The sequence below is a fragment of the Scyliorhinus torazame genome, chromosome 1 (genome assembly GCF_047496885.1).
Source record: "Scyliorhinus torazame isolate Kashiwa2021f chromosome 1, sScyTor2.1, whole genome shotgun sequence".
NCBI classification, from domain to species: Eukaryota; Metazoa; Chordata; class Chondrichthyes; order Carcharhiniformes; family Scyliorhinidae; genus Scyliorhinus; species Scyliorhinus torazame.
The window spans coordinates 229,625,630-229,638,023 of NC_092707.1; the positions used below are offsets into that span (position 1 = coordinate 229,625,630).

Consider the following 12,394-nt stretch of genomic DNA (forward strand, 5'->3'; position numbering starts at 1 on the left):
GGGACAGTGTGGGAACAGTGTTGGAGTGTGGGGACAGTGTGGGAGTGTGGGGACAGTGTGGGAGTATGTGGACAGTGTGGGAGTGTGGGGACAGTGTGGGAACAGTGTTGGAGAATGGGGACAGTGTGGGAGTGTGGGGACAGTGTGGGAGTATGTGGACAGTGTGGGAGTAAGTGGACAGTGTGGGAGTAGGTGGACAGTGTGGGAGTGTGGGGACTGTGTGGGAACAGTGTTGGAGAGTGGGGACAGTGTGGGAGTGTGGGGATAGTGTGGGAGTGTGGGGACAGGGTGGGAGTATGGGGACAGTGTGGGAGTATGAGGGCAGTGTCGAGTATGTGGACAGTGTGGGAGTGTGGGGACAGTGTGGCAGTATGGGGACAGTGTGGGAGTATGGGGAAAGTGTTGGAGTGTGGGGACAGTATGGGAGAGTGGGGACAGTGTGGGAGCATGCGGACAGTGTGGGAGTAGGTGGACAGTGTGGGAGTGTGGGGACCGTGTGGGAGTTTGGGGACAGTGTGGGAGTGTGTGGACAGGGTGGGAACAGTGTTGGAGTGTGGGGACAGTGTGGGAGTGTGGGGACACTGTGGGAGTATGCGGACAGTGTGGGAGTGTGTGGACAGTGTGGGAGTATGGGGACATTGTGGAAGTGTGTGGACAGTATGGGAGTGTGGGGACAGTGTGGGAGTGTGTGGACAAGGTGGGAGTGTGGGGAAAGTGTGGGAGTGTGGAGACAGTGTGGGACGATGGGGACAGTGTGGGAGTGTGTGGACAGTGTGGGAGTGTGGGGACAGTGTGGGAGTGTGTGGACAGGGTGGGAGTGTGAGGACAGTGTGGGAGTGTGGGGACTGGCTGGGAGTGTGGGGACAGTGTGGGAGTGTGGGGACAGTGTGGGAGTGTGGGGATAGTGTGGGAGAATGCGGACAGTGTGGTAGTATTGAGACAGTGTGGGAGTATGGGGATAGTGTGGGAATGTGGATACAGTGTGGGAGAGTGGGGACAGTGTGGGAGTATGGGGACAGTGTGGGAGTGTGTGGACAGTGTGGGAGTGAGGGGACAGTGTGGGACAATGGGGACAGTGTGGGAGTGTGGAGACAGTGTGGGAGTATGTGGACAGTGTGGGGGTGTGGGAACAGTGTGGGAGTATGGGGACAGTGTTGGAGTGTCGGGACAGTGTGGGAGTACTGGGACAGTGTGGGAGTTTGGGGACAGTGTGGGAGTATGGGGACAGTGTTGGAGTGTCGGGACAGCCTGGGGGTGTGGGGACAGTGTGGGAACAGTGTTGGAGTGTGGGGACAGTGTGGGAGTAGGTGGACAGTGTGGGAGTGTGGGGACAGTGTGGGAGTATGTGGACAGTGTGGGAGTGTGGTGACAGTGTGGGAGTATGAGGACAGTGTGGGAGTATGTGGACAGTGTGGGAGTATGAGGACAGTCTGGCAGTATGGGGACAGTGTGGGAGTGTGGGGACAGTGTGGGAGTATGAGGGCAGTGTGGGAGTATGTGGACAGTGTGGGAGTATGGGGGCAGTGTGGGATTATGGGGACAGTGTGGGAGTGTGGGGACAGTATGGGAGTGTGGGGACAGTGTGGGAGTATGGGGTCAGTGTGGGGAGTATGTGGACAGTGTGGGAGTATGAGGACAGTGTGGGAGTATGTGGACAGTGTGGGAGTAAGTGGACAGTGTGGGAGTGTGGGGACAGTGTGGGAGGATGTGGACAGTGTGGGATTATGGGGACAGTGTGGGAGTATGAGGACAGTGTGGGAGTATGTGGACAGTGTGGGAGTATGTGGACAGTGTGGGAGTGTGGGGACAGTGTGGGAGAGTGGGAACAGTGTGGGAGTATGTGTGCAGTGTGGGAACAGTGTGGGAGTATGGAGACAGTGTGGGAGTGTGGGGACAGTGTGGAAGTGTGGGGACAGTGTGTGAGTCTGGGGACAGTGTGGGAGTGTGGAGACAGTGTGGGAGTGTGGGGACAGTGTGGGTGTGTGGGGTTAGTGTGGGAGTGTGGGGACAGTGTGGGAGTGTGGAGACAGTGTGGGAGTGTGGGGACAGTGTGGGAGAGTGGGAACAGTGTGGGAGTATGTGGACAGTGTGGGAGTGTGAGAACAGTGTGGGAGGATGGAGACAGTTTGGGAGTGTGGGGACAGTGTGGGAGTCTGGGGACAGTGTGGGAGTGTGGAGACAGTGTGGGAGTGTGGGGACAGTGTGGGTGTCTGGGGACAGTGTGGGAGTATGTGGACAGTTTGGGAGAGTGGGGACAGTGTGGGACTGGGGATGGTGAGGGAGTTTGCGGACAGTGTGGGAGTGTGTGGACAGTGTGGGTGTGTGGGGACATTGTGGGAGTGTGGAGACAGTGTGGGAGTGTGGGGACAGTGTGGGAGTGTGGAGACAGTGTGGGAGTGTGCGGAAAGTGTGGGACTGTGGGGACAGTGTGGGACTGTGGGGACAGTGTGGGAGTGTGGGGTCAGTGTGGGAGTTTGGGGACAGTGTGGGAGTGTGGAGACAGTGTGGGAGTATGTGGACAGTGTGGGAGTGTGGGAACAGTGTGGGAGTGTGGAGACAGTGTGGGAGTGTGGGGACAGTGTGGGTGTGTGGGGACAGTGTGGGAGTATGCGGACAGTTTGAGAGTGTGGGGACAGTGTGGGACTGTGGGGATGGTGTGGGAGTTTGCGGACAGTGTGGGAGTGTGGGGAATGTGGAGACAGAGTGGGAGTGTGGGGACAGTGTGGGAGGGTGGGGACAGTGTGGGAGTCTGGGGACAGTGTGGGAGTGTGGAGACAGTGTGGGAGTGTGGGGACAGTGTGGGTGTGTGGAGACAGTGTGGGAGTGTGGGGACAATGTGGGGGCGTGGGGACAGTGTGGGACTGTGGAGACTGTGTGGGAGTTTGCGGACAGTGTGGGAGTGTGGGGACAGTGTGGGAGTACTGGGACAGTGTGGGAGATTGGGGACAGTGTGGGAGTACTGGGACAGTGTGGGAGTTTGGGGACAGTGTGGGAGTGTGGGGACAGTGTGGTAGTCTGGGGACAGTGTGGCAGTGTGGAGACAGTGTGGGAGTGTGGGGACAGTTTGGGTGTGTGGGGACAGTGTTGGAGTATGTGGACAGTGTGGGAGTGTGTGGACAGTGTGGGGACAGTGTGGGACTGTGGGGACTGTGTGGGAGTTTGCGGACAGTGTGGGAGTGTGGGGACAGTGTGGGAATTTGGGGACAGTGTGGGAGTGTGGGGACAGTGTGGGAGTGTGGGGAAAGTGTGGGAGTGTGGGGACAGTGTGGGAGTGTGGGGACAGTGTGGGAGTATGTGGACAGTGTGGGAGTGTGGGGACAGTGTGGGAGTGTGGGGACAGTGTGGGAGTATGTGGACAGTGTGGGAGTGTGGGGACAGTGTGGGAGTGTGGGACAGTGTGGGAGTATGGAGACAGTGTGGGAGTGTGGGGACAGTGTGGGAGTGTGGGGACAGTGTGTGAGTCTGGGGACAGTGTGGGAGTGTGGAGACAGTGTGGGAGTGTGGGGACAGTGTGGGAATGTGGGGACAGAGTGGGAGTGTGGGGACAGTGTGGGAGTATGTGGACAGTGTGGGAGTGTGGGGACAGTGTGGGAGTGTGGGGACAGTGTGGGAGTGTGGGGACAGTGTGGGAGTGTGGGGACAGTGTGGGAGTATGTGGACAGTGTGGGAGTGTGGGGACAGTGTGGGAGTGTGGGGACAGTGTGGGAGTATGTGAACAGTGTGGGAGTGTGGGGACAGTGTGGGAGTGTGGGGACAGTGTGGGAGTATGTCGACAGTGTTGGAGTGTGGGGACAGTGTGGGAGTGTGGGGACAGTGTGTGAGTCTGGTGACAGTGTGGGAGTGTGGGGACAGTGTGGGAATGTGGGGACAGAGTGGGAGTGTGGGGACAGTGTGGGAGTGTGGGGACAGTGAGGGAGTGTGTGGACAGTGTGGGAGTGTGGAGACAGTGTGGGAGTTTGCGGACAGTGTGGGAGTGTGGAGACAGTGTGGGAGCGTGGGGACAGTGTGGGAATGTGGGGACAGAGTGGGAGAGTGGGGACAGTGTGGGAGTGTGGGGACAGTGTGGGAGTGTGTGGACAGTGTGGGAGTGTGGAGACAGTGTGGGAGCGTGGGGACAGTGTGGGACTGTGGGGACTGTGTGGGAGTTTGCGGACAGTGTGGGAGTGTGTGGACAGTGTGGGAGTACTGGGACAGTGTGGGAGTTTGGGGACAGTGTGGGAGTACTGGGACAGTGTGGGAGTTTGGGGACAGTGTGGGAGTACTGGGACAGTGTGGGAGTTTGGGGACAGTGTGGGAGTGTGGGGACAGTGTGGGAGTGTGGGGACAGTGTGGCAGTGTGGAGACAGTGTGGGAGTGTGGGGACGGTGTCGGAGTTTGCTGACAGTGTGGGAGTGTGGGGACAGTGTGGCTTTATGGGCATTGTGTGGGAATGTGGTGACAGTGTGGGAGTGTGGGGACAGTGTGGGAGTGTGGGGACAGTGTGGGAGTGTGGGAAAAGTGTGGGAGTATGTGGACAGTGTTGGAGTGTGGGGACAGTGTGGGAGTGTGGGGACAGTGTGGGAGTGTGGGGACAGTGTGGGAGTGTGGAGACAGTGTGGGAGTGTGGGGACAGTTTGGGTGTGTGGGGACAGTGTTGGAGTATGTGGACAGTGTGGGAGTTTGGGGACAGTGTGGGAGTGTGGGGACAGTGTGGGAGTGTGGGGACAGTGTGGCAGTGTGGAGACAGTGTGGGAGTGTGGGGACGGTGTCGGAGTTTGCTGACAGTGTGGGAGTGTGGGGACAGTGTGGGAGTGTGGGGACAGTGTGGGAGTGTGGGAAAAGTGTGGGAGTATGTGGACAGTGTGGGAGTGTGGGGACAGTGTGGGAGTATGGGTACAGTGTTGGAGTGTGGGGACAGTGTGGGAGTGTGGGGACAGTGTGGGAGTGTGGGGACAGTGTGGGAGTGTGGGGACAGTGTGGGAGTGTGGGAAAAGTGTGGGAGTATGTGGACAGTGTGGGAGTGTGGGAACAGTATGGGAATGTGGGGACAGAGTGGGAGTGTGGGGACAGTGTGGGAGTATGGGGACAGTGTTGGAGTGTGGGGACAGTGTGGAAGTGTGGGGACAGTGTGGGAGTGTGGGGACAGTGTGGGAGTGTGGAGACAGTGTGGGAGTGTGGGGACAGTGTGGGAGTATGGGGATTGTGTGGGAATGTGGGGACAGTATGGGAATGTGGGGACAGAGTGGGAGTGTGGGGACAGTGTGGGAGTATGGGGACAGTGTTGGAGTGTGGGGACAGTGTGGGAGTGTGGGGACAGTGTGGGAGTGTGGAGACAGTGTGGGAGTGTGGGGACAGTGTGGGAGTGTGGGGACAGTTTGGGTGTGTGGGGACAGTGTTGGAGTATGTGGACAGTGTGGGAGTTTGGGGACAGTGTGGGAGTGTGGGGACAGTGTGGCAGTGTGGAGACAGTGTGGGAGTGTGGGGACGGTGTCGGAGTTTGCTGACAGTGTGGGAGTGTGGGGACAGTGTGGGAGTGTGGGGACAGTGTGGGAGTGTGGGAAAAGTGTGGGAGTATGTGGACAGTGTGGGAGTGTGGGGACAGTGTGGGAGTATGGGGACAGTGTTGGAGTGTGGGGACAGTGTGGGAGTGTGGGGACAGTGTGGGAGTGTGGGGACAGTGTGGGAGTGTGGGGACAGTGTGGGAGTGTGGGAAAAGTGTGGGAGTATGTGGACAGTGTGGGAGTGTGGGAACAGTATGGGAATGTGGGGACAGAGTGGGAGTGTGGGGACAGTGTGGGAGTATGGGGACAGTGTTGGAGTGTGGGGACAGTGTGGGAGTGTGGGGACAGTGTGGGAGTGTGGGGACAGTGTGGGAGTGTGGAGACAGTGTGGGAGTGTGGGGACAGTGTGGGAGTATGGGGATTGTGTGGGAATGTGGGGACAGTATGGGAATGTGGGGACAGAGTGGGAGTGTGGGGACAGTGTGGGAGTATGGGGACAGTGTTGGAGTGTGGGGACAGTGTGGGAGTGTGGGGACAGTGTGGGGACAGTGTGGGAACAGTGTGGGAGTGTGGGGACAGTGTGGGAGTGTGGGGACAGTGTGGGACTGGAGGGACATTGTGGGACTGTGGGGACAGTGTGGGTGTGTGGGGACAGTGTGGGAGTGTGGGGACAGTGTGGGAGTGTGGGGACAGTGTGGGAGTGTGGGGACAGTGTGGGACTGTGGGGACAGTGTGGGAACAGTGTTGGAGTGTGGGGACAGTGTGGGAGTGTGGGGACAGTGTGGGAGTGTGGAGACAGTGTGGGAGTGTGGGGACAGTGTGGGACTGTGGGGACAGTGTGGGACTGTGGGGACAGTGTGGGACTGTGGGGACAGTGTGGGAGTGTGGGGACAGTGGGGGAGTGTGGGGACAGTGGGGGAGTGTGGGGACAGTGTGGGGACAGTGTGGGACTGGGGGACGGTGTCGGATTTTGCGGACAGTGTGGGAGTGTGTGTACAGTGTGCGATGTGGAGACAGTGTGGGAGTATGGGGACAGTGTGGGAGAGTGTGTACAGTGTGGGATGTGGGGACAGTGCGGGAGTATGGGGACAGTGTGGGAGTATGGGGACAGTGTGTGAGTGTGGGAACAATGTGGGAGTGTGGGGACAGTGTGGGAGTGTGGGGACAGTGTGGGCGTTTGGGGACAGTGTGGGGTCAGTGTGGGTGTATGGGGACAGTGTGGGAGTATGGGGACAGTGTGGGCGTTTGGGGACAGTGTGGGAGTTTGGGGACAGTGTGGGCGTTTGGGGACAGTGTGGGGACAGAGTGGGTGTATGGGGACAGTGTGGGAGTATGGGGACAGTGTGGGCGTTTGGGGACAGTGTGGGAGTTTGGGGACAGTGTGGGCGTTTGGGGACAGTGTGGGGACAGAGTGGGTGTATGGGGACAATGTGGGATTTTGGGGACAGTGTGGGCGTTTGGGGACAGTGTGGGAGTTTGGGGACAGTGTGGGCGTTTGGGGACAGTGTGGGCGTTTGGGGACATTCTGTGATTATGACGCTGAGGTAGAGGATCAGGCTCAAAATGCCGAATGATCAACTTCTGCTCTTCTGTTTTGTGTTCCAAAATATAATTTTTCAATTTCTGAGGTGACCAGTGGCGTTATGGAGGAAACTGGTTGGATCTCTTTTGGTGCAAAGCAGATGACATGAACAATTGTCATAAGATGGTATGAAGGTATCCCTTTCCCTATTATAATTACATGGTATCAGGTCATCACATACTGCTGGGTTTATGTCAATGGAGTGAATGACGGTGAGGTTATTTAGACTTGTGCTTCTTACCATGGCTTCACAGATTAAATTTCCCATATTGCACTCCCGATTCCTGCATTCCTCAGTGGTTCCATTCAGATAGACCAGTGTTCTCCCAATGAATTCCTTTGAAAAATTAGCAATTGCTTTTTTCCAGTTTTTTACATCTGCCAGCAACACCTCATCTGAACGTAAGACAAGAAAGAAGATTTTAATGCCGTGGATTTAGTGATATTCCTCGACAGCTTTCTCCGTTTCTGCTCCAGAAGAGAACTCCCCCCTGCTCCTCTCCAAAATAACAGCAACAGCTTTTTGAATTTATATCACGTCTCTAATGTAGTAAAAGCCCCAGAGCATTAACACCAAACCACAGCTGGTTATATTGGACCAAAACCTTGGTCAAAGAGCAATGTTTAAATGAGGGCTTAAAGGAGGATGACGAAGTCGAGAGCTGGAAATATTTAGGGAGAGAATTCCAGAGTTTAGGCTGAAAGGGCAGCTACTAACGATGGAGTGACTAAAATCAGGACTGAGCAACAGGTCAGAATTGGAGGAACGCAGAGCTTCCCGGGATGTGATAGGACAGTTTGGGTGAGATTGTCCGGCTGATCTTCCAGTCACGCCGATTGTTGCACCCCCGCGGGATGGGGTGGATTCAATGTGATCCCATTGACAGCAGCAGGAGATCCCGCTGCAGCCACTGCAGGCCTCCTCCCAAGGCCAGGAAACACACTAGAGGCTAGAGAATCTTCCTCTTTGTGTCCACCTGAGAGGCCAGATGGGGCCTTAGTTAAACATCGCATCTATCAATGCTGCACGCTCACATTATTGTCAGCTATGGATCAGCTGGTAGTGCTCTTGTCTCGAAGACAGAAGGTTGTGGGTTCAAACTCCACTCCAGCACTTGTGCACAAAATTAAAGCTGACACTGTGGTGCAGTCCGAAGGGATTGCTGCATTGTTGGAGATAACATGTTAAACTGAGGTCTCATCTGCCTGTTGTGATGGATGTAAATAATCTAGATCATTTGACAAATGCATGGATAGGATGGGAATAGAGGGATACGGCTCCAGGAAGTGCTGAGGGTTTTAGCCAAGGTTGGTATCATGACCGGTACAGGCTTGGAGGACCGAAGGGCCTGTTCCTGTGTTGTATTCATTTTTCTTTATTACTTTGAAGAAGAGTACTGGAGCTATCCCAGTGTCCTGACCAATGTTTTCCCCTCAGTCAACATCACAAAAATACAGATATCCAGCTGATTATCACATTCAGCGGAATTCTCTGTTGGCGGGATTCTCCGGTCCGCTGGCAGCGCGCCCACATCCACGGGTTTCCCGGCGGCGTGAGGTGGCACAAAGGGAGGCCCCATTGACTGGCAGCGGGAATGGAGAGTCACGCTGCCGGCGGGGACGCGCCGCGCTGGAAAACGCGACTGGTGGACCAGAGACTCCCGCCTATTGTTGTTTATGGGGTTTGCTGTGCTGCCGGGTTTTATACATTATGACAGTGTCTATACCGCACTTCATTAGCAGTAAAACACTTTGAGATCTGGTGGTGGTGTTAAGTGCAAATAAATGCAAGTCTTTCCCCTTTCTTTCACTGAGGGGTTGGCTTAGTTAAAACACTCAAGTCTCTGGAGTGGACATGTGCCCACAAACCTCTGACCCACAGGTGAGAATGTCACCATGGGTCAAGGCCGACACCGGACACAGCGTCAGGCACTGCTCTCGGGGAAAATGCATTATGGAAATGTCACCAAAGCAGCCTCCTCAAACTGAATTCTAGTCTATTTCCTCAAAGCAATTATTCAGCTGGACATTCTGGTGTGAAATAAGCTATTTTTATCCACATTATAATAAACAACAACAATTGTGTCTGAATTGAGTTTTCCATCGTAGGTGATGTAAAAGGTGCCTTGGTTCTATTTTGCAGAAAGGTTGGGGGTTTCTCCCTCCTATTCTGGTCAACACATGTTCCATAACATGCGTTGGCAGATGGAATACAATGTTGACAAATGTGAGGTTATCCATTTTGGTAGGAATAACAGCAAAAAGGATTATTATTTAAATGATAAAATATTTAAAAATGCTGCTGTGCAGAGAGACCTGGGTGTGCTAGTGCATGAGTCGCAAAAAGTTGGTTTACAAGTGCAACAGGTGATTAAGAAGGTAAATGGAATTTTGTCCTTCATTGCTAGAGGGATGGAGTTTAAGACTAGGGAGGTTATGCTGCACTTGTATAAGGTGTTAGTGAGGCTACACCTGGAGTATTGTGTTCAGTTTTGGTCTCCTTACTTGAGAAAGGACGTACTGGCACTGGAGGGTGTGCAGAGGAGATTCACTAGGTTAATCCCAGAGCTGAAGGGGTTGGATTACGAGGAGACGTTGAGTAGACTGGGACTGTACTCGTTGGAATTTAGAAGGATGAGGGGGGATCTTATAGAAACATATAAAATTATGAAGGGAATAGATAGGATAGATGCGGGCAGGTTGTTTCCACTGGTGGGTGAAAGCAGAACTAGGGGGCATAGACTCAAAATAAGGGGAAGTAGATTTAGGACTGAGTTAAGGAGGAACTTCTTCACCCAAAGAGTTGTGAATCTATGGAATTCCTTGCCCAGTGAAGCAGTGGAGGCTCCTTCATTAAATGTTTTTAAGATAAAGATAGATAGTTTTTTGAAGAATAAAGGGATTAAGGGTTATGGTGTTCGGGCCGGAGAGTGGAGCTGAGTCCACAAAAGATCAGCCATGATCTCATTGAATGGCGGAGCAGGCTCGAGGGGCCAGATGGCCTACTCCTGCTCCTAGTTCTTATGTTCTTATCACCAATATCGCTGTTATGTATCTTAAATACAAATAGAACGAAAATAACATTCCAATATGAAGGCAAACTAAAATAACATGATGTAGATTACAGGACCATTAATGAATGCAATACCTGGATAGAAAACAGGAAAATCTGAATGGTTGGTGCATGAGACAAAAGTTAAGCCTCCTTCAACAATAATGAGCTTCCACCAATCAGCATTTGTATCCAATCTGGTTGAATTGTTTTAATTGCATTGGGTCATAATTCAAAAAGCACTATTTAGAAAAGATGCTTAAAAAACTTTTTCATTGCGGTGAATGATCTCCCAATCAATGTGTACTTGTCCTATTACCTTGAGGAACGCTGCTGTCTAACAGTATTGGATTTCCCTCGGCTTTGGTCACTATTCCATTCACATCAAATGTCACCTTTAGATCTCCAAGGTATTTTCCGTATGCATAGGCCTGTACGACAGGAACATTTCTGCCATCGTCTGACTGTACCATGTAGGGGTAAGGACCAACAGGGATGTTATTGGAAGGAGCCTTGCCTGTTGGGTTAAAACATACAGTGTAAGAGGTAGAGCAGATAGACATGGACAGCAAAAGCAGTGACTTATTGATTTGCCTTTGGAGAATCACAGTGGTTAGCACTGTAGCTTCACAGTGCCAGGGTCCCAGGTTCGATTCCCAGCTTGGGTCACGTTCTGTGCGGAGTCTGCACGTTCTCCCCGTGTGCGTGGGTTTCCTCCAGATGTTCCGGTTTCCTGAAGTCCCGAAAGACCTGCTGTTAGGTAATTTGGACATTCATAATTCTCCCTCCGTGTCCCCGAACAGGCGGCGGAATGTGGCGACTAGGGGCTTTTCACAGTAACTTCATTGTAGTGTTAATGTAAGCCTACTTGTGACAATAAAGATTATTATTATTGTAATTCTGACCATAACAATTGAGTTTAAAAAAGACAAACAAATTCTCCTCGTCTTCCCTGCCCATTATTTTAAATTTTCATCCTCCTCATGTGAATTCTGTCTCTACAATACCCTTAATTGTAACTGACGGGACTGAGGGCATTCTGGCTAAGTTTGCCGATGATACAAAGATAGGTGGAGGGGCAGGTAGTATGGAGGAGGTGGGGAGGCTGCAGAAAGATTTAGACAGTTTAGGAGAGTGGTCCAAGGAATGGCTGATGAAATTCAACGTGAGCAAGTGCGAGGTCTTGCACTTTGGAAAAAAGAATAGAGGCGTGGACTATTTTCTAAACGGGGACAAAATTCATAATGCTGAAGTGCAAAGGGACTTGGGAGTCCTAGTCCAGGATTCTCTAAAGGTAAACTTGCAGGTTGAGTCCGTAATTAAGAAAGCAAATGCAATGTTGTCATTCATCTCAAGAGGCTTGGAATATAAAAGCAGGGATGTACTTCTGAAGCTTTATAAAGCATTAGTTAGGCCCCATTTAGAATACTGTGAGCAATTTTGGGCCCCACACCTCAGGAAGGACATACTGGCACTGGAGCGGGTCCAGCGGAGATTCACACGGATGATCCCAGGAATGGTAGACCTAACATACGATGAACGTCTGAGGATCCTGGGATTATATTCATTGGAGTTTAGGAGGTTGAGGGGAGATCTAATAGAAACTTACAAGGTAATGAATGGCTTAGATACGGTGGTTGTAGGGAAGTTGTTTCCATTAGCAGGGGAGACTAGGACCCGGGGGCACAGCCTTAGAATAAAAGGGGGTCACTTTAGAACAGAGATGAGGAGAAATTTCTTCAGCCAGAGAGTGGTGGGTCTGTGGAATTCATTGCCACAGAGGGCGGTGGAGGCCGGGACGTTGAGTGTCTTTTAGACAGAAGTTGATAAATTCTTGATTTCTCGAGGAATTAAGGGCTATGGAGAGAGAGCGGGTAAATGGAGTTGAAATCATCCATGATTGAATGGTGGAGTGGACTCGATGGGCTGAATGGCCTTACTTCCTCTCCTATGTCTTATTGTCTTATGGTCTTAATTTCTGTCTTTATTCCCACTTAGACAACAAGAAAACAAACCATCTCAGCTCTCAATCTACCTTAAATACCAATGGTGCAGAGGAATACTTGCTTTACAGAGTTATTCTTTTGGAAAGAGATCTCTTCATGCTGCTTTTCAGAAAAGATCTGACTCCTGTCAGAAATTCTGGCTGTATGTCTTCAAAAGCAATTTCAACTGACTTATTCTTTAGCCCTCCCTTGTCCTCAGACAAGTCTGCACTGCTTTAAGGACTGTTGATCTCTTGTTAACAAAACTGCAGAGAGCAAAAATCTGGCTTGCGGT

General features: G+C 52.5%; 1 protein-coding gene across 1 annotated transcript in view; it reads right to left on the minus strand.

Annotated features, from left to right (window-relative positions):
• Nucleotides 1-12,394, minus strand: part of LOC140419367 (5'-nucleotidase-like) — a 260,027-nt gene that overhangs the window by 172,554 nt on the left and 75,079 nt on the right. Inside the window, exons 4-5 of the mRNA XM_072503244.1 lie at nt 10,434-10,631; nt 7,304-7,458 (exon numbers count right to left, since the gene is read on the minus strand). Coding sequence (XP_072359345.1) covers nt 7,304-7,458; nt 10,434-10,631 — 353 coding nt within the window. The remainder of the gene's footprint in view (nt 1-7,303; nt 7,459-10,433; nt 10,632-12,394) is intronic.